We start from the raw sequence: 25479 nt of genomic DNA on the forward strand, positions 1-25479 counted from the left end.
TTTGTATAGTTCTTTGTTTGTATGCTAAAAACAATTTGTAAAATTTTTTTTACAGGTAAAATCTTATTTGCTTTCTTTAATGACTCAGTTTACAGATAAGGAAACTGAGGCTTAAAGAAGATAATGAGCTAATAAATTGAGCTAATAAATAACATCATCCCATCTGGAATCCAGTCCCTTTGACATATATAGTTTTTTTTTCTTTTTCTTTCCTTTACTGCTCCATTAAATGTAAACGCATATCCTTTTTTTCTTTTTCTTTTTTTTTTTTAATTCATGCCACACACTCTGGGTAGAAGCTGAAGGTTTTACTGGCCACCATAATTCTCTGTTCAACCCTGACTGGACTTTTTCTGAGGGTGGACTGGTAAACTTTGATTGTTTGGCCAGAAATAATCATCCTACAAATACTTAGTACATTTATTAATGTTTTTGACCCATTTGTAGTTTATAATGTATTTTCATATATAAATCTCCCTTGAGGGTCTTAGAAGCTATGTGCATCTCAGAAGTCCAGTGATGGGCCCAAGGGTAAAGTGGAGTGTTGGAGTTGGGATGAGGTCCTAGATTTTTTAATTCTAAGGCCTATGCCTTTCGTGTTGCCTCCTATTTCCTTCACTGTTAATGTGCCTAACCCAGGCTAGCTTCTGCAGAGGGCACAGCAAAGTCCATTTGGGAGCCAAGAGTCCCAAGTTGATCATAACCCTGACCTCTGAGCATGACTTGCTATATAATTTATGGGGTGCAGTGCAAAATGAAACCATAGGATCCTTTGTTCAAAAATGTTTAAGCATTTCAAGATGGCGACAGCAGAGTGTTGAACATAGTGTGAGGCTCTCTGAGTGTGGGGCCCTTTTGAGCATGGAGCCCTGTGAGACTGCACTGGCTGCATGCCCGTGAAGGGTCTTGCTTCTGACATTAACTCAGGAGTGGAAGACCTTTTTTCTCAGATCCTTTCTGAGGCTCCTATCAGAAAGCAGAAGTTCCAGGTCATATGGATTCTTCTTCTTTTAAATCTTTTATTCCCTCAGTCAGTCTCCATTCAGAAAGCCAAGCCACAGTGGCCCAGTGTTCTTTATTGTACCTAACTACAGCTCTCATAGTTCAAACTTCAGGGACAGTCATAGTATCACTAGTAGCTAATGTTTATCGAGCATTTACTGTATCACAGGCACCATGCAAAACCTTCTACAGGTTTTAAATAGATTGCAAAGATGGCCTCAATTCTCTATCCTTTCTGGTATCCGCACACCTTGTCTTGTGACTTTACAGCTTTCCCCATTAAGTAGTGGAGTCTGTTTCTCCACTTCTTGAATCTAGGCTGGCCCCATGAATTGCTTTGGCTAATAAAATACAATTGAAGAAATGGTGTGTTAGTTCAGGGTTTCAGTCTCAAGAAGTTTGCAAGCTTATCCTCTCTCTTGGAATCCCAGGACTGCTAGGAGAACAAGCTTGTGTTAGTCGGCTGGGAGGAAAGCTGTCATCCCAACCCAGACCATCAAGAGCAGCCAGTACCCGCTTAAGCTGCCAACTAATCGCCGATGCATGAGTGAGCTTAGCTGAGGTCAGGCACGTAGAGTCCAGCTCGACAGAATCATTCTGCTGATCAGCTCACAGACAGGTGAGAAATGATAAATTGTTGTTGCCTTAAAACTGTCTTTTTTTGGGGGGTATGTGTTATTATTATGTTCATAGATAACAGACACATATTCGCCATTATTATTATTCCTATTCTCTTTTCCTATTCTCTTGATGAGGAAAAAACGTTCTTGCCTGTGATCGGCAGCTAATACGTAGATCCAGAGGTTTTGACTCCATAGGTCAAATTCTTATCTGTTATTTTCTCGGGCCCCATTGTAGCACTCAGGGTCTAAGGAAGTCCTCAGCTAATTTGAAAGCCATCTGAGTGGAAGGAGCAGTGCTTTTGCTGTTGGGGGGAGCACCCACACCAGGAATCTCTGCTGATAAAATACTGTGTATATTATTAACCAAGACTTTTAATATAAAACACTGTGATCTATCAAAAAAAAAAAAGATGCATGTATGTAGAACAAGATAGACAGTGTCTTTGAGGTCAAGGTCACAAGCTAAATGCTAGCAGAAATTTTGGCTGTATCTCATTAACACTAAATTATGACCGAGTTCTGCAAAAGGTCTGTGTGACAATCCCATTAGTGCAAATGGTATTCTTTATGATGTCTGTTTTTGCAAATGAAAACAAAATGCAATTATGTTAGTGGAATTCACTCATTAAACTGAATTAAAGTCTGCTAGCAAGTGTCTTCCCACTTCCGTCCCACATCTTTGATAAAAAGCTATTGCTCCCCAGAGTAGCAAGTGGATATTTTACCAAAATAGGAATGCACAATTTAATCATAAAGAGGGTACCAGAATACCGGTGTTCTTACAGATATCGGAGGTTGGGAAGGTTCTGGAAGGCATCAGGGTCGATGTATAGCAGGTTGTTGGCCTTTTCAATTCTACTGTAAAAGAGGAAAGAACATGCACGTGGTGACCTCAACAATAAGGAATGCTGTGGTACTTTTCACATTTTGCAAAGAGTATGTCAGTAAATCATCTATTCATCCATCCATTCATCCATCCATCTATCCATTGTTCAACAAAAATTGAGCATGCATATAGTGTCTCTTACTGTACTAAACTGTGCAAATGAAATATTAACCCTGTCCCGTTTAACTCTCATCAAGAAATCCTCCTGGAACCTGTCCATCAGAGGCAGACAAAGCACTGGCTGGGTGAGTCATTTTCACCCTGAGCACAGCTGAGTCTTTCACCACTAAGGGTCTCCCAGGGTCTGAGGAGGCTAAGAGGGTAGGGATGAGACTCACACAGGTCTGATTTGTCTGATTGGGAGATGAGGGAAGGGGATGAAAAACAACAAAAGAGGGTAAAAAGATGGGAGGGAAGGAAAAAGGCTAAAGAGCCAGAGGAGATTGGAGAAAAGGAGGGGGCAGGAGGGGCAAAGGAAACCAAAGATTAGGGGGAAGACAGCGGATGTCTGTTTTAACTGTGCCATCCCAGTGGACGGTAGCTGGGGATGTGCCAGTGATTCCGCTCATGCTGCAGACCGAGGCTGCTCTCTCTCTCAGCTCATGGGAAGTGATGGCTTTTGCCCTGTGTTGACCTGTGCTGTGTCCTGATCAATAGTCTGAAGGTGGGCATGTTCACATTTGGATTCCGGCAGAGAGAGGCCGCCCTTTCCTCATCTTGCTGGATCAATGTATATTTGCAGAGATGCTCTGTGTTAATTACTTCCTCCCTGTTTCATTAGCTTTAATGTTGCAGTAACCTGTAGCTACCCAGATCCAAGTACCAGGCAATTAATCATTTTAAGTTCAGGCAGCGCTACATGGGGGTGAGCACCTCTCCACGCAGGGAAGAGATGAAAGTGCCATCCCATTAACTCCACTGCCCATCACATTAGAGGGAGGCCTGCTTGACCTTGCCCAGAGGGCTGGGTGCCCTTTGATTCATTTCTCTGCTATATTCCCAGTGGGTTTTGAGACCCTGGGCAGATCTCTTTTCCTAACTATGGTAAGGAGAGGCCAAGCGGGGAGAGAAGGAAGGAAGGAGCAGGAGCGCAATGGGGAGAGGGAGGGAAGGCATCAACTGCAGAAGCTTAATGACAATGAGGAAGAATGAGAGTGAGAGGCAGAGTGTAGGAGAGGGAAAGGGCAGTCTGCTGAAATGGACGGGCTCTAATTCCTAAACAAACTCATATATATGTATATATGCATATATGAATTATGCATGTACGTGTGTACGGATATATGCTTGGCAAATGCTAAAAACTTTTTTAAAAGATGCAAAAGAGTCAGGAGATTTATGTTCAAGTCCTCATCCTGCTGTGAATTTGGCTGGGTAACTAGACAAGCCTCACAACTTCTCTGTCTTTCATTCCTCATCTGTAAAATTAGGAAAGTGGTTCATTGGCTTTCCTAACTGTGTTCTGTGAGAATTTTGTGAGATATTAATAAATGCTTCACAGAGAAACCTTTCCAGTGACATCAGTTGAGAGACTGTTAATACAATATCTTTCTTGGAGATTCCAAGTGTATATTCACATGTTACAGGCTCTGAGTTTTCCTATAATAAGTGAATCTGTCTAACTTTATTTGCCCAGCATTTCTTAATCTTATTTGACCATAAAATCTTTTTCCTTTTTTGAAACACTTAATAATTTTCTGAGTGTTTAATGATACACAGAATGTACTTTGGAAAATTTTGGACCAGTCTCCAAAGTCTCTTCTGGCTTTTATTCTGTGGTTCTGTGAATTAATCTCTGGAAACTATAGACCCATATGAAACAGAGGTGGATCTGTGTGAGTGTTGATTGACCTGTATGTAAAACAGAATGTCAACAAGAGAAAGTAACCTTGGTTGGAGTTATAAAGGAACCAAGGATCATTATGATAACTGACTCTATGCCAGTTGATATGTTAGGTCTGATTTATGTGTATCATCTCACTTACTCATCACAGTGGTCCTATGAGGCCTTCAGTTTTATTGTCCCCATTTTACATATAAGAAAACTAAGTCTTAGAATGATTTTGTAACTTGGCCAAGGTTTCAAGGTGAGTATGTGATGTGACAGAAGTATCCAAGCTAAGACTGCCCTTCCTCAGCAGCATCATGTGGGATTTATTTTGGGCTTTGGCTATGGAGTAACTTTGAGTGAGAGGATGAAGGGGAGGTCCTTGCAGTCACAGAGTAAGGTTCTGGGGCCTGCTATGCTGAAAACGACTCTGGGAGGGAAGGAGCTGGATAAGACCGGACTCTGGGCTGGTGCCTGGATCACCAGGCAGAGACAGCGACAGTACCTTTTGGGCTGACTTTGACACCTTACAATGAAATTCTAGGGGCCTGAGAACAGGACAGAGCCAGGGCCTCCCAGAAATATCAATGAACTTAAGGCTGTCGCCAAGAACAGCCATGAGCAAACCCCATAGATTCTTTCTTACATCTCATGTAGCTTGGGCAGGTTGGAGAAGACATTCGCCTCTATCGCTTCCAAGACATCGTTCTGCGAGATCTCTCTGCAAAGAAAGAAATATAATTCCACTCAGTTTTGTTACACTTCACAAATGGATTTAGGGCTCAACATAGAGCCTTGTGGCTACAGTGATCATGAGACACACAAAACTGTTTCTGCTTGCAAAGAAGTCGGCTGTAATAAGGAGACAAAGCTAGCATGCTGGATGCTGACCCTTAACAGAACAATGAGAGGAATCAGCCCAAGGCAACGGCTCAGTTTAGAGGATATTCAGTCCACAGATGTTGCAGCTGAGGCCTAGGGAGGAAAAGAGATTGGCTTAAAGATGTTTAGAGAATATACAGGATGAGAACACACTTTAAATTCCCTAGACCAGGGGTCAACAAACTTTTTCTACAGGTGGTAAATATTTTTTTGACCTTGTGGGTTTTTTGGTCACTGTCGCAACTACTCAGTTGATATTGTAATGTGAAAGTAGCCATAAATAACATGGAAATGAATGAGCACGACTGTGTTCCAGTAAAACTTTATTCATAAAAGCAGGTGGCAGTCTGGATTTGGTGTCATGGGCTATAGTTCAATGACCCTGCTCTAGACCATAAAGGCTAGTTCTCTCTGCTCATCTGGCTTTGGGAGATGAGAATCTTAATTCAGTCTCTTTTAAATAATTGTGGATTTCTATTCCTTCCCCTTCCAGGCCATTACGCAAATGCAGGCTGTTATTGGAAGGCCTTTGGCATTAATGTTGTCTTGGCCTAAGATATCTGGAAAAGATCCTTCAGGTCCCAGCTTTTTTCCTCCTGGAGTAATTTGAGGGAGGTGGAGGATGCAGTCCACTATGCAGAAGCCCAGAGTTTACGAGGAGAGAAGGGTGGCTTAATCAGTTAATGTTTATAAAGTGGCTCAAAGATGAAACATGCTATTATTAGGCCCCCTGAGGAAGACACTCATGCAGTTTTAATGCAGCAGCTGAGAGTGTCTCAAAATCTTGCAGGTAGCCCGCATTCAAATTGGCTGAGGCAGAAGCACTGTCTGCTGGCCTGGGGTTTAGCTGAGTTGCTCTAGGAAGGCTCTGGATGAAGGGAAAGGCCTGGAGGGCAGGGCAGGGAGAAGGCCTGGTGGGAGAGGGGACGTATGACTGTGAGCAGCACTGTCTCAGGGAGGAGGGCTGATGACACCGGGGGCTTGTCAACTCACTGGTGGCAGAGTTGTTTCCCACCCCTCCACCCACCGTGAGGGAGGAGACATTTTGTCAGAGAAAAGCGCCTCTTACTCTGTGGTAGCTTCCTTCACGATTTATTTGGTAAATTGAGTTGGTTTACACGGTTGAACGTGGACAAGGGTGATGTGGATGCGCGTGTGCGTATGTGTGTGTTCAAGAGAGCGTGCTGGCCCTTGGCCCCTTGTTTCGCTCCTCTGTCCTGTGAGTGGGAAGAGTGCTGGGAGGCAGGAATGAGAAGTGGGAAAGGGGTGGGAAACCTAGAAAAAGGAGACATTTGTTTGAGCACTTAACGGAGTCAAGTGAAGGGGCTGCACGGGTAGAAAACCAGGCGTGGAGGAAAGCACTACATGGCAGAGAGGGTGCAAATGCAAATGAGCCTACATCCTTCAAAAGCGGTTTCTGTTTCACTTCCAGGTCCCAGGAGGTTTGGCTACCAGCTGCAGTCATGTCTCAGCCTAATATTGCCTAAAAGGCAGCCATTTCTCCTTACCTGAATTCATGTACTGAGAGTTCCCTTACCTGGAAGGTTTTTGGTTTTTTGGTTTTTTTTTTTTTGGTCAAAGAGAACTAAAAATGACTAAAACAAACAAGCCAAGAAACACTTCTAAATTAATTATTTCAGAAGGTAGTTCACATTTTATGGCCTCAACTTCAAAGACAGGAGAGAGTGTGTTGGGGTTGGGTGGCGGTTGAGGGAGCCTTGGTCTGGATGAGGGTTGGGTGAACAGTGTGCAGCAGGGGAAAATTCCCTCACTGGGAAATTCAGGGATCTTGCTGCAGTTCAACCCAGTTCGGCCACTAGTTATTTCTACTGTCATTTATTACTATTGACCAGCCACTCTACATACATGCTCTCCAATCTCTTTGACGTGCCTATAAAGTTGGGATTTAAATCTCCATGTCAGTAATCAGCCCCACCTGTACGCAGAACCAGCTCTGGTTGATTGCAGGGCTGGAACTCTTTCCTCTCTATGCCCTGCCCCGCAGACCATGCTGGGCCTAGCGTTCCCATTTCTGTATATTTGCTCAAGAGAAATAAAAATTTATGCCCTCCCAAAGACTTGGACACGGATGTTTATAGCAGCTTTGTTTTTAATAGCCCCCAAACAGGGAACTACCTGCTGGATAGACTAGAATATCCCCACATTGGTTTATTACTTATCAGTAAAGTAAAACACTGCTAGTACAACACAGTTAAATCTTTTTTTAAATTGAAGTGACTTTATTTACAATATTGTATTAATTTCAGGTGTACAAGACAGTCATTCAGTAATTTTGCAGATTATATTCCATCATAGGTTATTAAAAAATAATAACTATAATTATGAGTATAATTTCCTGTGCTTATAGTAAATCCTTGTTGCTTATCTATTTTATATACAGTGGTTTGTATCTGTTAATTCCCTACCCCTAATTTGTTCCTTCCCTTTTCAATTTTTGATAACCTCAAGTTTCTTTTCTATGTCTGTGAGTCTGTTTCCTATATACATTCATTTGTATTTTTTTAGATTTCATATATTTGTCTTTCTCTGATTTATTTCACTCAGAATAATGTTCTCTAGGTCCATCCACATTGCAGAAAATGGCAGTGTTTCATTTGTTTAATGACTAATATTCCATTGTGTGTGTGTGTGTGTGTGTGTGTGTGTGTGTGTGTGTGTGTCTCTCACATATGAATGCAGTTGTCTGTTGATGGGCACTTGGGTTGTTTCTGTCTTTTGGCTATTGTAAATATTGGGGCTATGAACATTGAGGTACATGTATCTTTTAGATTTAATGTTTTTGTTTTTTCTGGATATACCCAGGATTGGAATTGCTGGATCATATGGTAGTTTCATTTTTAGTTTTTTAAGGAACCTCCATATTGTTTTCTATAATGGCTGCACCACATAGTTGAATCTTTAAAAAATTATGCTGAGTGAAAGAATGCAGACATGAAAGAATGCATACTATATGATTCCATTTACAGTAACAGAAATCAGAGTAATTGTCACCTGAGGCCTGGGATAGAGGGAAAGAGGCAGGGGGAAACTTGCTGGGGTGATGGAAATGTCCTACTTGAAGACTGGGGAAGTAGTAAAATGAGTTTGTCTAACTTTAATTTTTAAACAAGTGCATATATTTTGTTGTATATAAAACATACCTTAATAAAATTTCATTCAAAGGAAGGAGACAAAATTCCATTTTGTTTGTATTTTGAGAACTCTGAATTGAGAGAAATAATGGAGGCCTGTTGGTTATACTGTCTGGCTAGAAGGTGGTGTTCAAATCTTAGTTCTATCCTGGTGATTCTAGATAAGGTTCCTCACCTCCTGACTGCCCCCCCCCAACCTATAAATCTATAAATCCTCCCTCAATCTATAAAGTGAATAATTGGACTCGATCAGAGTTTCTAATCTCTGGCTACACATTAGAAACTCCTGGTGGACTGCAAAAAAAAATATTCCAAAGCCTGGTTTACATTGGAGAGTTGGATTTATCTAGCCCAGGATGAGGCTTTGACATTACTTCTTTAACCCTTTAATTCTCCAAGCAATGGTGATTCTAATGTACATGAAAGATTGAGAACTGCTGGCCTAGATGATATTAATATCCCTTTTAGATCTGTGATTTCTTTCTTAATGTTTGCTTCAGGAGCAAGGGCCAGTTTTCCCTGGGCTGCTAGAGAAATAAGGTTCTTGGAGTACAGGAAAAAGAGACAAAATAGTAGCCAAGGAAACCTGGTGATAGAACCTGGAGGCAGGAGAGTGAAACAGAGAAGGTACTAGTTGAGTATGGTTTTTCATAAGTGGGAAAATTGAATCAAAAAGTCACAACATTTCAAATGCTGAATGTGTAGCAAGAGATATGGTAGAAAATATATAATAACATCTTACATTTGGTAAGTATTGATAATTGGCAGAGTATCTTTTTAATATGCATAGCTTGTCCTCATTTTCAGCGTACCTATGTAAATTAGTTCATGCAGCCACTGCTGTCTCCAGTGGGGTTAACGGAGGTGACCTGGCTTGGCTAAAATAACACACAGTCGTGAGGATCTCTCAGCTGGTCTTCGAAGGGAGGATGTGGAATCTTTACATCCAAAGAACTCACATAATTAAGAAACTATTGTTTGTCTCAAAAGATTTAGGTAAGAATTTTCTTTGCAATTGTGACAAATCATTGCAATTGACATAATTTGGGGCATGGTCATGTTTCCTTAGCATCAACAAATAAAGGGTTTATGAGAGAGGAGATCTCTAGGGATACGGTAGACCAGTGGTTCTCAAGAGTGGTCCAGTGGTCTATGTAGCCAAAACTCTTTTCATAATAATGCTAAAATGTAATTTTTTCACTTATTCTGTGAGCCTACAGTAGAGTCCAGGGGCTACTTGATGTGTAGATACAGAAGCGTATAGGAGAACCTGTCTGTTGTGTATTAAGCAAGGGGTTAAATTTTCTTGCAAATACGTAAAACTAGGGTACTCTTCTCACTAGTATTTGTTCTGAACATGGCTATTTTGCATCACAACCATTACTTATGTTAATATGTGGAAATTTATTATTGTTTTAAAATTGACTGACAAAATGTTTCCCAGTTTTAATTTCTAGTATCGTAAACATCAGTAGCTATAAGCCACATAGGCAAAATCTCTTTGGTGTCTTTGATTACTTTTAAGGGTATAAACTGAACCCAAGACCAGAAAGTTTGGAACTGTGCCATGTAGACATTGAATGCTGTCCTTCTTAGATGAGGGATCCTGATTCTGTGGGAAGCTCATTTCTAGAGATGAGGCTCTTCTTATCTTCTGAGAAAAAGCTGCTCAATTGTTCATGCACAGACAAATCACCTGGGAGTCTTGTTAAAATATAGATTCTCAACAGGAAGATCTTGAGTGGGGCCTGAGGTTTGGCCTCTCCAGTACCTCAGGTGATGGGGACGGAACTGGTCTTGAGACCACACTTTGGAGTTCAGAGTTCTTTAGAAGAATGATAATAACATCCCAGCAGGCCTTTCCCCCAGTACACACACCAGGGTGGGTGTGAAAAGCATGAGAGAGAAGGAATGAGTACTTGATTCTCAAAAACCTGTATCCTGTCTCGAAAGTCTTCCCTTACTTTCTGATCATTGACGTTTTGCTGTCCTCTGGATTCTCACAAGACTTCCTTCCTTTTTCAGTTAAAGCAATTAGCACACTGTTCTGTCACTCCTATTTTGGGGGGATGGTGGTGGTGGTCATTGTCTAATTCCCCAACCTGACTTTGACTTCCTGGGTGGTTATCTTATCCTTCTATCTTTGTATCTCCAGCATCTCAGTCATAAGTTGGCATGTGATTTGTACTCAATAAATATTTAGTGGATGGATAAGTGGATGAAGGAAACATCATCTTTAGGTCCAGAAACAGCATTTGCAGAACTGCAAAGGGGATGAAGTTTGTATTCTGTATTCTTTCAACCACCTTTCTATAGCCAGTATGCCCAAGTCTGGTAGGTGATGGCCAAGCCTAGCTTGTCAGTGAGTTAGGTTTTTGTCCCAGGGATGTTTTACATTTAATTCACAGCATGCACAGGACACATACATGTGCTTGGTCTGCTGTACTAATAGCGTCTGGATGCCTTTAGCTCTACTCCTATGGGTCACAGCATCTCCCAGCCCCTCTCTGGCTCACGGATGAGGTCCTTGAACTGAAAAAACACCCATAGAAGAGAAAATAGGAGAGATGACTGCTGTGACTGCAGGAATTCTTAAAACATTTGACTGGATATAAGATCACATCTGTGTGTAGAATTCCACTTTCCTTTGAAGGAAGGGGAGATGTGTTCGCATGAGGTTCTGAGGGTATTAGGACATTTTCTCTGGAGTGAGTTTCAGAGCCACAGTCAAGTTCTCCAGATTTCCATTCTTCTGGCCAACAGAGTGCTATTCATATAGAAGTACACTTGATAGAAGCGTGGTGGGGGTTGTGGGGGAGGAGTGTTCAGTAGGGCAGACTTTAGGGAGTGAATGAGTATGTAGCATTCAGCCAGGTTCAGCATAAAATTTCAACCTATCCTAGAGTGATATGCATTTGTCTGCCATTTCCCCTGACACTCATTTGCCAAATGCTGGGACTGTTTAATTCAGAGAAGTGTTGCTACAGCTTTATAGAAGAAGGAGAAACTGATGAACTATTACTGGCAATTAAAGGCCTCACTAGAAATTCAACGACTTCGACGAATTGGAGAACAGGATGTAATAAGAAATCACTCACAGAAACATCTTTGCTTTTTTCCTGATGTAAGAGATATTCTCCAACCAGGTTTTCCCATCTTTTCCATCTTCTCCTGACTCTCCACAGAGCATTTTCCTTCAATAAATCCAACATACCCCTCCCTAATTGGGCACATTAGGGGATTCAGCTGCATTGAAATATTTTTAATACTCATCGAATCAGCTTTCTTTTGTTTTGAATAACCTCAGACTAAATTTAGTTGACCATTTCCCTTCCCTGAGGCCCCTTTGGGACCCCCTCACACACTGCCGTAGCCTCACGGACTACACTGGGTTTGCATTCCGGTCTGTCTCCTCCAGGCAAAGAACCCCTGGAGGACAGCATGTTACCTTGCATCTTAGCATTCCTGCTCCCAGCCAAGTGTTTGCTGAATGAATGAGTGATCTCTGAAAGATTAGAAAAGATTTTCTGCCTTTGTTCCTGCATGATAAAGCTGTGTTCTTGAGAACTTGCAGTAAACAGAGTATTTGCAAATCAAAATGTGTATTAGCCCAGTCTGGAAGCTTCTTGTGTAGCAGAACCTAGGAGTGAATCTTGAAAAGAGTGAAGAACTAATTCAACAAGGGTTCAACAAATTTTGATGAGGCAACTTTTGTATTCCAGGCCCTAGGCTCTGTGTTGGGGCTCCGATGCTGAGTAAAATGAGTCCTGGGTTTTATCAGTGATCTTTAACTCAGTAAGTCTAGTATTCTAGGCTTCCCTTCACTGGGTGCTATCTTTTTTTGATGGGTTACATCTGAGTTACTAGAAAAAATAAAATGGATTGTTGACACGTTATTTTAACATAACTACAGATATATAAATAGTATACTTTCATATGTAGGATATATAATTATTATATATCAAATGTCATATATATGATTATATATTATATACACATATCTGTGTATTTCTACCATATGTCTAATCTCTTAATTGTTCTGAAAATGTGCTATATGACTTAAGTAAATACAGAACAAGTCAAGTGAAAATTCCCATGAGAATGCCTTCCAGAAAATTTGATTAAGTTCTCCAAATATATGCCCAACCCTCATTTAGAATTCCCTTAAGATCAGATCCAGAGATTTTACACTAGAGACCTGAGTCTGAATCCTGTTTCAATTTCTTACTAGCTGAATTACTGTGGGCAAGTTACAGAATCTCTATAAGCTTCAGTTTCCTTGTCTGTAAAATGGGAATAATTGCTATCTCACAGGTATGTCAAAGGGATTAAATGAGATGGTATGTATGAAAGCACAATGCTTGTCATGTGGTGAACTCTAATCTCACTGTGCCTGCCATCTCCTCTTTGTGGAGCTGAGGACAGAATTTCTGCAGCTGGGAGAGGCTGCGCTAGCCAACCACCGAGCTGGGGGAAACGGTGCTATCAGATGTCCTAGGCATGCTTCTCCTAACCCCACCTACAGATCATTTAAGTTCTTAAACCAGGCTATGACATTATCCCAAACCCCATTCTGAGTCTTACCCACAGTGAGACCCACCATCTGGTTTGTTGTCCAACAGAGGAGATTAGGCAGAGCATGTGACTGCCCCAAGAAGGATGTCTCCACCACTGAAGTCATAATCTAGATAGCATGCTGGTCCCTTCAGGAGAGGGTCAGTGCAGAGTGGGACATGTTGTCAGGGTAGGGTGAGGACATTGCCAAAGGGCTCCTCTCACCTTCTCAGGTGGCAGCAGGTGGATACCTTCCTTTCCTGACATGTCCCATCTGCTTCCTTGTCTCTGGGTGAAGTGAATCTTTGCTACAGATTCTCTAAAGATGTCCCCAAAATGAGACAGAAATAAAAGCACCCTCAGTGACTCGATCTCATTCAGATATCTGAATTGAGCTCCCTCACTTTCAAATATATTAACAACAAGCTTTGTCTTAATTTAGTTTTGTCTTAATTTAAAATGTTAAGTAACAATCTATTTTTTGGAATAATACACTTCCCTTGCTTCTCTCAGCAGATAAGGAAAGGAACTAAAAATCATAGACATAATAGCTAACATTTATTAGCATTTATTATATGCCAAGCAGTTTTTCTGTGCTTTGCATGTATTAAATTGCTTGATCGTCACAATTCTATGAGGTGAGTACCAACTTTAACCCCTTTACAGGAGAGGAAAAAGAGGCATACAGAGGTTAAGTAATTTCCCTGATGCCACAAAGCCAAGTGAGTGAAGTTGACTTGGGATATGAACTCACCATTCATTGGGCCTCAAAAAGATGGCAGAAATCAGACAGGCTGTACTTCCAGTGAATTGGAAAATTATTTCCACCTCAGAAAATCCTGTTGTTGTTATTTTAATTTCCAATAGAGTAGAAATTTTTGGCAGAGCAACATGCCGATAAAACAACTAAATAACCACCCCCTTCCACCATGCTGCGTGGTGCTTGAGTTCTGACAAGACCAAACTATAAGTCAACATGCAAATTCACCATCCACAGATAAATTGAAGTCCTAAGCAGCAACTCAGATGATAAGTGCTTTTTTAGTGCATTCTCTATGCAGAGGTAAAACATGTAAGACAGTAAAAAGCAGTGCCCCTGCCTTCCAAGAATCTGCAATTTAGTTGCATAGAAGCAACATGCATAGTTGAGCAAGATCAGCTGCATAGACATGGAGGAAAATGACAGGAAAGCCCAATGTCCAACACAGAGCAGGGTGAATGGTGGGGGTTCAATACATTTTATTTCCCCCATAGACCATATTTTCCCCCTCACACTCTCTCTAAATGTCAGCATTTCTCAAGCTCTGTCTTAATATCACAATCACTCTGTTGATGCCTCACATATCATCAGAACAAGTTTCCCTCTTAGACCAGAGACCCATGCCTGCAACTGCTAGAGCCATATTCTCTGCATGTCCTGCACACCCTTGAGGGACAACGAGTCTAGAACAGGCATATTATTTTCCTCTCCCAGGTCTTTGACCCCCCCCCCCATCACAACCGTAGACAATGGCTCTATTGTCATCCCTATTGGTTCATCGAACCAACCCAAGCTCCCAAAATTTTGGTGTCATCTCTGACTCCTCTTCAACATTTAACAGATTCTAAATCCTCTCAATTACTTTTTTCAGTATTTCTTGCAAGTATCCCTTCATTACCCACCATCATCATTGTAATTATGGCTCTTTGCAATTTCTGCTAGACCAGCAGTTCTTGGCAGTCATGTGATGACTCAGGATTGGTTTGATATGGGTCATGAGTCATTTTTTTTCCCCCAACAAATTAAGTATCCCAATGATTTACTTAAAATTTTGGAGTAGATTGAAGGCTATATATGTGTGTGTGTGTGTGTGTGTGTGTGTGTGTGTGTATGTATAAAATTATATAAAGTATGCAAGAAAATAAAAATGGAGTGGCTGGTGGAGAAAAGGGTGGAGGACGGTGATGACCTAGAATTCATCTTTGCCTGGATACAGGAGTGTAGCTAGTATTTATGGTTGGGAGTCATGACTGGGATTGTAGTTTGGGAAGGTAGATGGAATGAAAAGAGGATGATAAAAAGTGAAGGAGGGAAAGAGAGTAGGAGAGAAAGGGAAAGAGATTTTCTGGAGGTAGAATCATATTGGAGTTAGAAAAGGTAGATGATTTCTTTATTACTCTGTGTATGTCTGTCAGAAGTTGTTTAAACAGGAATTCATTAAGTTCTAAGTGATAGAAGATGAGAGGTTGGACAGGTAATAAGGAAGGGGGCACTGTGTAGAGAGGAGAAAGGGAAGATACATTGATTGGGTCACTTGGCTTCAGTGTAGGCTGCCAGCTTGAGCAGAGGCCAAAGAAAGGGCGATGGGAAGGCTGAAGGGCCTCTGACCCTCAAGGAAAGATACATTTTCTATATGTTCAAGACCCTTTAGAGTTGGGGCTGTGTAACTCAAGGCTGCAGGAATAATGATGATGGTGGTAATTAACCTTAACTAGACACTTACTGTGTAGCGGGCATACCACTACATGCTCTGCATGGGTCCTCTCACTAATAGCCTTGTCTTGTCAGGGCCCTGCTGGCTTGTGTTTGTCTCAATTCTTAGGCACGAGTGAGTGGCAGCATGAACTTGGAAAGCAGGCAGGCCTGGCTTCAAATTCTTTTATCATTGCCTACTTGTGTCAACCAATCTCCATGGGACTTTTTTATTTCAGCGGAGGTAATTATAACTACCTTTTAGGGTTTTTATGAGAATTATGGATATAATACATGGTATGGAAGAGATTTCTAGTGCCTACCCGAATCTATTTTCCCTTCTTATTGCTGGGGTCACAGCTACACTATGTTTCTTGGCAATCTTGCTGTTAGGTTTAGCCTTGTGGGGAGAAGGCTTCTCCCAAGGAATATGAGCAGAAATAATGTGTACTGTGCCAGGCCTGGCCCACAACCCCTCCTGGGTGTTCCTCTATGTGCTGTCTCCATCTGGCCTGGTTGGTGGTGACCAGGGCAACCTCGAAAGCCTGATTGAAGATGGTGAAGCAGCTGGTGTCCTGGGCTCCCTAAATCAAGTGCTAAGGAACTCCACCTTGGACTACTAGGTAAAAAACAAAGAAACTCATTTTTAAAGTCCCTGACATTGTTCAACAAATGCTCCTCCCCTCAGGGCAAGTGTGAGTTTTGCCTCTACCATCTGGTGAAAAATGAGTGTGCACAGTAGATGTTGAGTACATTTCTGTTGGCTGGTTCATTAGGAGTCATGTAGGACTGTTGCTTGGCAAAATTGAAAGGAAACAACCAAAAAAAAAAAAAAAGAACTCCTCAGAACTAAGTCTATGTTTGATCTCATTTAGCCAGAGACCTGTCTTCCTTAGTGACACAGTACTTAGTGCCTGTGATTGAATGGCTTGGCCTCTTTGTGGTGAGCACACCAGGTAGCTGCTCCTTATTGAATTATGGGCCCTTGGCCTTTTTTTTTTTTCTTCCTTTTTAAATTATTTCATGGGGATGGGGGGGGGACCATCCCAGCATGCCAGAAAGAACAACGTTTTCACAATGAGGACTACTAAGTCCATTAGCACCCAGACCTGGGGAGGGTGTTCAGGTTAAGAAATGAAAACCCCCAGCTCCGTAATCTCCAGAAATGCAGAACTGCATGCGGCGAGGTCTCTTGAGCAGGCAAAAGGAAGTCCTTCATCACTTTGGCAAATCACTAGAGCTCTCTGAGATCCATTTTCCTCTGTAAGATATTGCTAAGGCCTCTGTCCCTCAGTACATTTCATACTCAGTCCTTTGTAGTTGGCTGGGCTATTGAAGATCACATGAATAATGCATGATCACGCAGAAGGGAAAAAGCACATAGTGTTGTGCAAAGGTCGTGCTGCCAACCATCATTTTTATTACTTCACTAGAGTCAGGAGACCTAGGTTCTAGTCCTGACTCTGCCCCTGATTAACAACTTTCCTTGAGTCAAATCAATTCCCTTCTCCGAGCCTTTGTTCCTTGTCTCTAAAACAACATTGTTGATCTAGATGATCTCGTGGGTCCCTTCTAGCCCTAAAATTCAGTGATTTTAATTATTTCTGTGATTCTGTTATTAAAAGGCAGCCAGCCACATCATTGGCAGTTCTCCCTGACAGCCAGTTTCCATTTCTAGCAAGCTGGGGTGAAGGCAAGGGCTCCACAAAGCATCCCGCTTAGGGCGCCGCACCTGTTCCCTGAAGAGCAGGTCTGTGGGCAGACCCGGGAGGGAGCAGCAGCAGGAAGCGCCATCCTTCCTGAGCCCTGGACAAGGTGAGAAAGTACCCTTGCCTGAGCCATCATTCTCCTGAAGACAGTTGTTTGTTTTATCGTCAGCTTAAAGAGGGCTTCATTGATCTCCTGTAAGCCAGTGTTAATTTCTGCCTTGTCATACTCCCCCAGCCTCTTTACCAAGGAAGCAAGTAAGTCAAAAGAGCTTACATGAAGGCAATTTATTAACAGAAAATGATAATTCAAGGAGTTCTTTTCACAGACAACTACCACAGCGACCCCCTCCTTCTTGCAGGTGCTGTTGGAGAGGATGGGGGTGACATCCTGAACCTGATCAATCTTCACTCCTGAGCGGGTGAGGGCTCTAAGGGCCTGGCTGGGCCCCCGGTCCAGGGATCTTGGTCCTATTTACTCCTGTGGCCTGGAGTTTGACATGGAGGGCAGTGGTGCCCATTGCACTGCTGGGTTCCATCCTGGGCGGCCAACATGGCAGCCTATGGAGATGACTCATCGTGGTCAGCCTTCACCTTCATCCCACCAGTCATTCAACAAATGGTTTCCTTGTCATAAAGATGGGTGACATGGACAGAAGTATCACTGAAGGGTGCAAAGACGTGGCACCAAATACACATTCTCCTTCAGCCACCTGAGGGCCAAGGTGGATGACCTGTTCTTCCTTCTTTCCTTTCCCCTGGTGGGGTGCCATTTCCCTGCTTTATAGGCTCTTCCCTGAAGCAAGACCATGGCCTCCAGAGACAGGGCACCAACTAGAGTCTGGGTTGGCTGGCCACACTCCTCTCGCCTAGCACCAGGCTTGGCTTCCACGGAAAGAGCCCCAGCCCTGTGACCCCCACCCTGTGCCACAGGTTGGTGTGCATGTATGTGTGTGTGTGTGTGTGTGTGTGTGTGTGTGTGTGTGTCAGGGGCCGTTATTGTAGACTTTCCTATCTGCTTCTGTCACCCCCCACAGCACCCCCTTCCTTAATCATCTCCTCTGGGTGCCTTTTTGTCTCTCTTGCCACACCTGGAAAATAATCTGCCCTCTCCAACAAGCTTCCATCCTCCTCTGTTTTCACTCTGCAGTTCATAATTACTCTCCCTTTTATGCCCCTCCATTTTCCACCTCATTAACTCTTATTCTTGGCATGAGAGTGCCTCTTTTATGGGCTGCAGTGAAGGAACAACCAGGAACTCCCTCTTGGCTGCTTCTGAATTTGAGTCGCTTTGATTGTCGTCTTTTTCTCTTTGGAGTTGCTTGAGTCTAGTACTTTCATAAGTGCCCCGTGTGCCAAGCATTTATCCATCCTGCCCTTTCCAGCATTTCAGGGGCCTATTTTCACTGACTCCATATTTAATTGATTTTATATCCACTTCTGAGCAGTAGATTTCCCCCATCCCATCCCAAATGGCAGTCAAAAGTCCTACTCCAGGGCCTCCTTTGCCTCACATTGGTCCTAAAAGTGTCCCTGTTTTTACAGTGAGGAGACCTGTATGGACAGGAAAAAGAAAGGAGTTTTTAGAAGAACTTCCATTTTATGAAACTTTGCCAATGCCTGGAGAAAAATGCGGTCATGATAGAAAACAAGGAAGAGAATGGATTCTTTTCCAGATTGAGTCTTTGATTCAGCTAGTTAAAGCCACCCAAGATGGTTGGAGTCAGTACTCGAGTTCTGTGTATGTCCAGGCCTTTTCTGTGCCTTGGAAACGTTTGTTGAAACAAAAGCTTAGAGAGAACTGAAACAAATAACGCTAGAATTGTTCCTGTCAAGGTCTAGGGCGTTGGCTTTGTGGGGCACAAGACAACTCAGATTTCCTTCCTCGCTTCAGCACCTTCTGAGGGGCCCTTCATACCCCTAAGTGTGTTATTCAATTGTGAAATACACATTTGTCCAAGATAACTTCAGGTAATGAAGATCCTGTTAGAAGACATCTTTTAGAAAAGTTTGTTTGTTTGTCTTTTGTCTTTGTAGTACCCCTGAAAGGAGAATTTCAGGGTATCAGCAAAGGAAGGAAAAGACTTCAGTAGTTACCTTCTCAATTTACTTTCCTATACATGCCTCCTCTTCCCTTTTCTCAAACTGAGAAAGTAACAAAGCACAAGAAGCTGTGATGACAGGGAGTTAGTTAATAACTGACTGGTCTAGGTTGAGAGGTTCTTTACCTGTGATACTAAGAATGCATTTTCATTCATCCACCCAGGTTCCGTTACATGGGTATCTTTGCTGGAGCTGCAGCAACAAGAAGTTGAGGCTAGCTGACTTCCAGGAGACAGGGTATCTGTGTTACGAGCCAGACAACAGAGCTAGTATGGTAGCCCCACACAAGTACTTGGAGAACAATTCATGCTTTGTGAAGTGGGTCAAGTTACTTAACCTCTCTGAGCCTCAGTCTACTTATATCTGAAAGGAGGACAATGATATTTGCATTGCAGAACTTTGGACTAAATATTAAATAATTACATGTTAAATATTTAAAGCTTAATAAGTGTTAATACCAATGATAATACTATTTCTTTATTTTTCTCTCTAATCTTGTGACTGTAAGTCTGTGAGGGTGAAGGACTTTGTTATATTCCTAGCTTGTCACCTGTGCATCCAGCAGGCACTCCATAAATGTGTGCTGAGTGGGCCGGTGACATCTGCAGTTTGAAGTCCTTTGCCTGGTATTGATTACACATTTATTTTTACCCTCACATTTGACTAGTGGAACAGGAAGAAGACGTATTCCAATTTTAAGGCTAAACTTTAAAGCTTTTTCCAGTGAGGCCTTCCCTAATCCTCCACAATTTGCCTTCCCCTGAGCTTCCCAAGTACACTCGTTGTGTCTATATCCTAGTGAGACTAACAGCCACGCCAGCTATGCTTCTGCCTCTAGGCCCCTGAGGGCTGGAGCAGTGGCCACCGTCCAGCTCTCAGTAGGACCAAACCCAGGCATCACACCCAGCAGGCTTTGAATTGTATTGAGTCAGAAGGAACAGGTATTAACAAAGCTTTGGTGTTTTTGACACCAAAGCTCAAATTTCTTTGCAGACCTCTTCTTCAGACATATTTAAGAGAATACAATTTCTGCCTTCAAGGAGCTTTTAATCTAACAGGAAACTGCACTATTGTCTTCTTCACTGTGACTGATTTTCAAGATTCCCAGTGGTTGTTGACTGATGAAATGAATGAGAGAAGCAAAAGTTATCTTATTTCTCAGTGAAGAATGATAAAGCACAGAAAGGTTAGGTGATTTACCTAAGGCCACACAGCAAGTTAAATATAGAGAAGTAAAACCTGGGTGTGCTAACTCCCATGTTGATGTTCTTCTAAACACACAATGCAGCACCCCGGTGTTAAGGATCTCATACCTAGTTCTAAGCTATGAATAGCCACCTCCTTCCTGCATGTTCATGATGCATTTTCTTTTCCAAAAAAATATAAATATTTGGAGGAAAAGAGAAACATTCTGACCAAACGTGCCTTTGATAGAAAATCTGGTACCAATTTTTTACATCAAATCCTGAGTTAGATTTCTGAATTCATCTGAATAGATTCATTTCACAATTTGTATATCTAATTCTGTTTTCCTCTGTCACCAACCACAAGCAATTTCTTCTTTTAGGATCATTGTATCTTTAAATGTAAGACATAAGACACAAGAATTACCATAGCAACTTGCTTTCCAATTAGACCGCAGTTGCTGACAATCAATATGATTAGACAAGGTCAGTGACAGAGTAAGCCCCATGGTGTTTAAAGAGATCTGGGGAAGTGCTGGGACAATGAGGAAATGAGAAAACGATTGGAAAATCTCTCCCCAGAGTTGAGTATGAGCCGTTTATTGCTTGCTGCTTGTATAACCAAAAGAGATGTCTTGTAGTAGCAACAGTTTGTAACCTGCCAACAAGAATGGGAGGATGGAGGCCGAGAGGTGTTCAGTTGCTTTGGTTTTCCTTTTTTCTGGTCCCCAAATCCTTGACAAAGCTAAGGGCTGAAAATCACCAACTTGAACTTGAGGATAAATAGTAGCTGAAGGGGGAGTTAATGAAGAGGCAAACCAGGGCAGCTGTTTTCAGCCCAGAGAAGGGGAGGGGGATTTGAGAGGAAATGGGATGGTCCACAACCACATTCTCCTGGAGAGGGGCTGTGGGAGCTGGGGTGGCTCCAGCCATCCGGGGCAGTGTCATTAGCCTTGAACCTTGCATCATCTAAGTGCCTATCAGTGACTTCCTCTCCTTCTCTCCCTGTACTGGTCTCTATTTTAAAGAAGAAAAACTCATTCATGCCCAAGTGTCTGTGTCTGACAACTGATTCAAATCTGATTTAGGGGGAGGGGATTGCATATTAATAGGCAGCAAAGCTTAAGCAAAATGAGTATTAGGCACAAAGGAACAGATAGTAGAAGCACTTTGGGCACCTTTCTGGAGCTCCTTAAAATTACACCTGCAACCTACCATGATTTCATAGCAGGTCAGTGAAAAACAAGCTCCAGGGCTTCACCCACTCATGGAACAGATGAAACCCAAAGGCTTGACCTCACCACCTTTCAAAGCTTCAGCTCTCATCCTTCCCATATGAGAAGTGGCTTCTTCCCTCTCAGTCCTCAGGGCAGAGAATAGCTGGGGAAGGAGAGGGCGAGGGGGAGTACAGCAGGAAGTTAGTCACTCTGGGCTCTGCTGCCGAATATCAAATGTTCGAGCCCGCCACACGCTGGGTCTGGTCTCCTCCACACAAATACTCCCAGGGACCATGGCTTTGCGTTTGCTTTCTTTGGTGTCGCCTCATGCCTGAGAAGTGTCTACGATTTGGCTGCTAGAACAATTAACTCATTTCATCTTTTCCATAATTTTAAGATATTTGTCTGTTCTTTGTTTCAGATTCTCAGCTATTCTCACATATCAATGATAAGATTTAGCTTGTTCAGTTTCTATTGCTGAATACATCCTTCAATGTTTAGATATTTTTGATATGGGAGCTTTGACTTTACAAATATATGTATTTCATATATTCATAGATTTCATATATATTATATAGATTTCATATATATTATATAGATTTCATATATGTATTTCATGTAAAGCAGGAAAGATAAGTGAAGAGACAAAGAAGAAAGTATAAGAAGTCCCAGCATAGGTCTAATAGGAGATAAAGAAGGAGGGTAGAGATAATAATAGAAACTTTTCAGAGTTGAGGCAAGACTGCCTTCCTTTGAGGAAACTGCTGAGCCACAAGTATATAAAACAAAAAATTTACACTCAATTGTGAAACTAAGGCAGAGAAAAAAAACCTCTTAAAACCTATCAGAGAGGAAAGATCGACTGCCAAAAGTTAGACTGACAGCATACTTCATATAAGCAACAGTAGATACTAGAGGATAATAGAATTATTTGCTGAGTGGGAATTCTGGTTAACCCAGGTTTATGAATTCCCCTAGACTACTGTTAATAGTTCAGGAGAGCAGGGGTAACATTTTCAGATATATAAGGACTGAAGAGAGTTTACCACTCATCCATGTAAGGGACGATTTGAGTTTTTTTGTTTTTCATAATTAAGATAGGATTTTTTATGGTTAACAAAGTAGTACGTGCTTACTGTAGGAGAAAACAAACAGTGAGGAAAGTTAGAAAGAATGATTACATTAGAAAGAACAATTTTCATCAACAAGAAGAAAATTGAACCCGGAAGAAACAAATGTGTAAGAGCAAAATCCCTGGTAAAATGAGAGTAATATTGATCAATTATTCAATTAAAAATGGTACTAATTTGGGGCTATTTAAAAAACAAGCTAGAATTAAAGCTTTGGACAAAAATGGCATGGAAAATTGCAAGGTAGAGAGCCCAGAGTTAAAGCACTTAAAGCTTCTTGTATTGTTCAGATAAAGTGATGCTGATTAATTTTGGGGTTTGACAAGTATGTTTTAAAAATGATAAAATAACTATAAAACAATATAAATAGCACATATAACTTCTAGAACATTCAACTTCTAGAGATGGAAAAAATGGAGACTAAAGAAATTGTAATAGTGACATTTCAAGCACTAATAGGAAAGGTTTTCTTATCGTGTGTTTTGTATATATGTGCATATTTGCATACATGTGTGTATGTGCTGGATGCCAGAAGTCTTCTGATAGCTCACAAATCTATTTCCATAAAGCCCTGTACATATCCTAGTTGTAAATCTAAAGTAAATTTTTAAAACATGCGTAGGCCTGGAATGGCAATTGTTCCACATTGTTTTGTTGTAGCAAGTACAATTGTACATGTTGCTGCAGCCAACAGAGATTCTTTATCTCTGAGAAACCAGGCTGCAGGTGCCTCTAGGGGCCCTTTTACATCCTGGTTTTCTAGTCAGTTTTGTGGGGGAACCCTGGTCTTTTTTTTTTTTTTTTTCTCTCCTTGTGTTGCCAGGCCTGTTTTCTGGAGAGCTGATGTCTTTACATTTATTTCCCGCTAATGATACTCGCCATCCGTTGACAATAAAGATGACATATCACAGAGCCCCTTTTAGAGAGATCTCTATCCACAATGCTTTCCAGGCTCGGCCTTCATGCAGCAACACACACACACACACACACACACACACACACACACACACACACACACACACACACACACACGATTGTCTACTCTCTCATTTTTTTCCAGAATGATTAACAAAAATGTACTTTTCTTGTATATGTGACTCTTCAGCATTCTTTCCTGCATTCTCCAAAGCTTTCCATTCAGACTGGAGGTGACATGTTCCTTGTAGGTTCCTACTTTTTCCCAAGCTGGTATCTTATCCCTTCCACTTATCACAATTGTAGCTGAGTTCTGGATTTCTTGAATTAGGGATCCTTGCCCTTGTCTTTTAATACTTTAACAGCCATCAGTTTCCTCTAAAACATTTGTCAACATATAATTACATGAAAAAAGTGGGTTACAAAAGAGCATGCATAATATCCCATTAGAATTTAAACAAAATGTGTGCCAGCCGGGAAAAAAATTGTGGAAGGCTGTTTACCAAAATATTGACAGTGGGTATGTTATGGTAGAACTAAGTGAACTCATTTCTGCATTGTTTGTTTTTCTTTCTACAGCAAGCACATATTGTTTTTATAATCATAAAAAAAATCCTATCTTAGTTGTGAAAATCAAAACCAAACCCATCTCCATCAGGGACAGCATTCCTGATTCCACAGCTAGGGAGAGTTTGTTGGTTGCCAAAAGCAGGCAGAAAGTCCGTGAGTACACAGTGCCTTGTGAAACAATATACAATGGGGATTGGAGAGCTACTTGAAAAAGCAAGTTGTTGCCTACTTTGTTTTTCCTATACAATTGTGTTTAGGTTTATTCTAGAAATAGGTTCATGGAAGTGTTGCTGAGGTGGCCATAAACATATTACGATACGGTAGGACTAACAGGGAATTTGATTATCTTGTGAACCGCTGAACCCCAGACCAGGGAGTAAGTCTTAGAAGAGGCACTGCTGGACCCCCTTACCCTGTTCTGATTTTTCTCCCCTTCCACCCGCATACTCAGAACTTATTATCTCTAGATAAGTTACTTGATTTTTTTTAACTTTATTGTTTATTTTTTGTCTCTTGCTCCAAGAATCTAAAATTCATGAGGGCAATGATCTCTGTCTTAATCAGTGTTGTCTCTCCAGTGTCTAGCACAGAGTAGGTGCTCAGTAAATATACATGGAAGGAAGGAATACATGATAAATGGTTATGTGTACAGAGAGAGGCATGGTAGCACTGAAGGTAGGGGAACAGTGAGCAGAGATAAGAAGGTAAGAAAGGAGATAGCACGTCTACGGGCTCATGAGGAGCCTGACCTGGCCTTGGAGGTAAGTGGTAGCTAAGTTGGAGAAATTATTAAAGGGACTTGAAAATACAACAGGAGAGAATCAAAATAAGGAGTGAGCACACTCAGGGGATGTGCTGAGAGCAATGCAGGATTTCCTCAGATGGTGTTCAATCAGGGCTCCGGCATTGATACAGAGGAAATAGTCTCTCACCTTGATTCATTGTAAAGGGAAAAGGGACAAAATCTGGAATCGGAATGGCTCAATGGTTTCTTTCATTGTCTGTCTATGCTAATATTACTCGAGTCAAACATTTGGGGTTTAAAGGCTTTGCATTTGGAATCATTTTCAATTCAAATCACCTGACAATGCATGACAGCTATTCTTGTACAGAAACAGAACACTTAGGAGATATAGACCTTTTTCTTTAGGCTTCTCTGAAACTCTAATTAAATGAAATGGATCTGTGCCTCGTGCTTAGCTCTGATTTTTTTTCATGCAGTGCATTTGAGAGGCACATCGTGAATATGTATTTGAACATTTTGGTGGTGCTCATTTG

General features: G+C 41.6%; 1 protein-coding gene and 1 pseudogene across 3 annotated transcripts in view; both read right to left on the reverse strand.

Moving 5' to 3' along the window:
- FSHR (follicle stimulating hormone receptor) overlaps nt 1–25479 on the reverse strand; it is a 153015-nt gene that overhangs the window by 44012 nt on the left and 83524 nt on the right. For all 3 annotated transcript variants that reach the window (XM_010967756.3, XM_045504841.2, XM_045504842.2), the window contains exons 3-4: nt 4983–5057; nt 2409–2483 (exon numbers count right to left, since the gene is read on the reverse strand). In XM_010967756.3, coding sequence (XP_010966058.1) covers nt 2409–2483; nt 4983–5057 — 150 coding nt within the window. The remainder of the gene's footprint in view (nt 1–2408; nt 2484–4982; nt 5058–25479) is intronic.
- LOC105079048 (small ribosomal subunit protein uS11 pseudogene) lies at nt 17051–17963 on the reverse strand (annotated as a pseudogene).

Source organism: Camelus bactrianus, chromosome 15, assembly GCF_048773025.1.
Source record: "Camelus bactrianus isolate YW-2024 breed Bactrian camel chromosome 15, ASM4877302v1, whole genome shotgun sequence".
NCBI lineage: Eukaryota > Metazoa > Chordata > Mammalia > Artiodactyla > Camelidae > Camelus > Camelus bactrianus.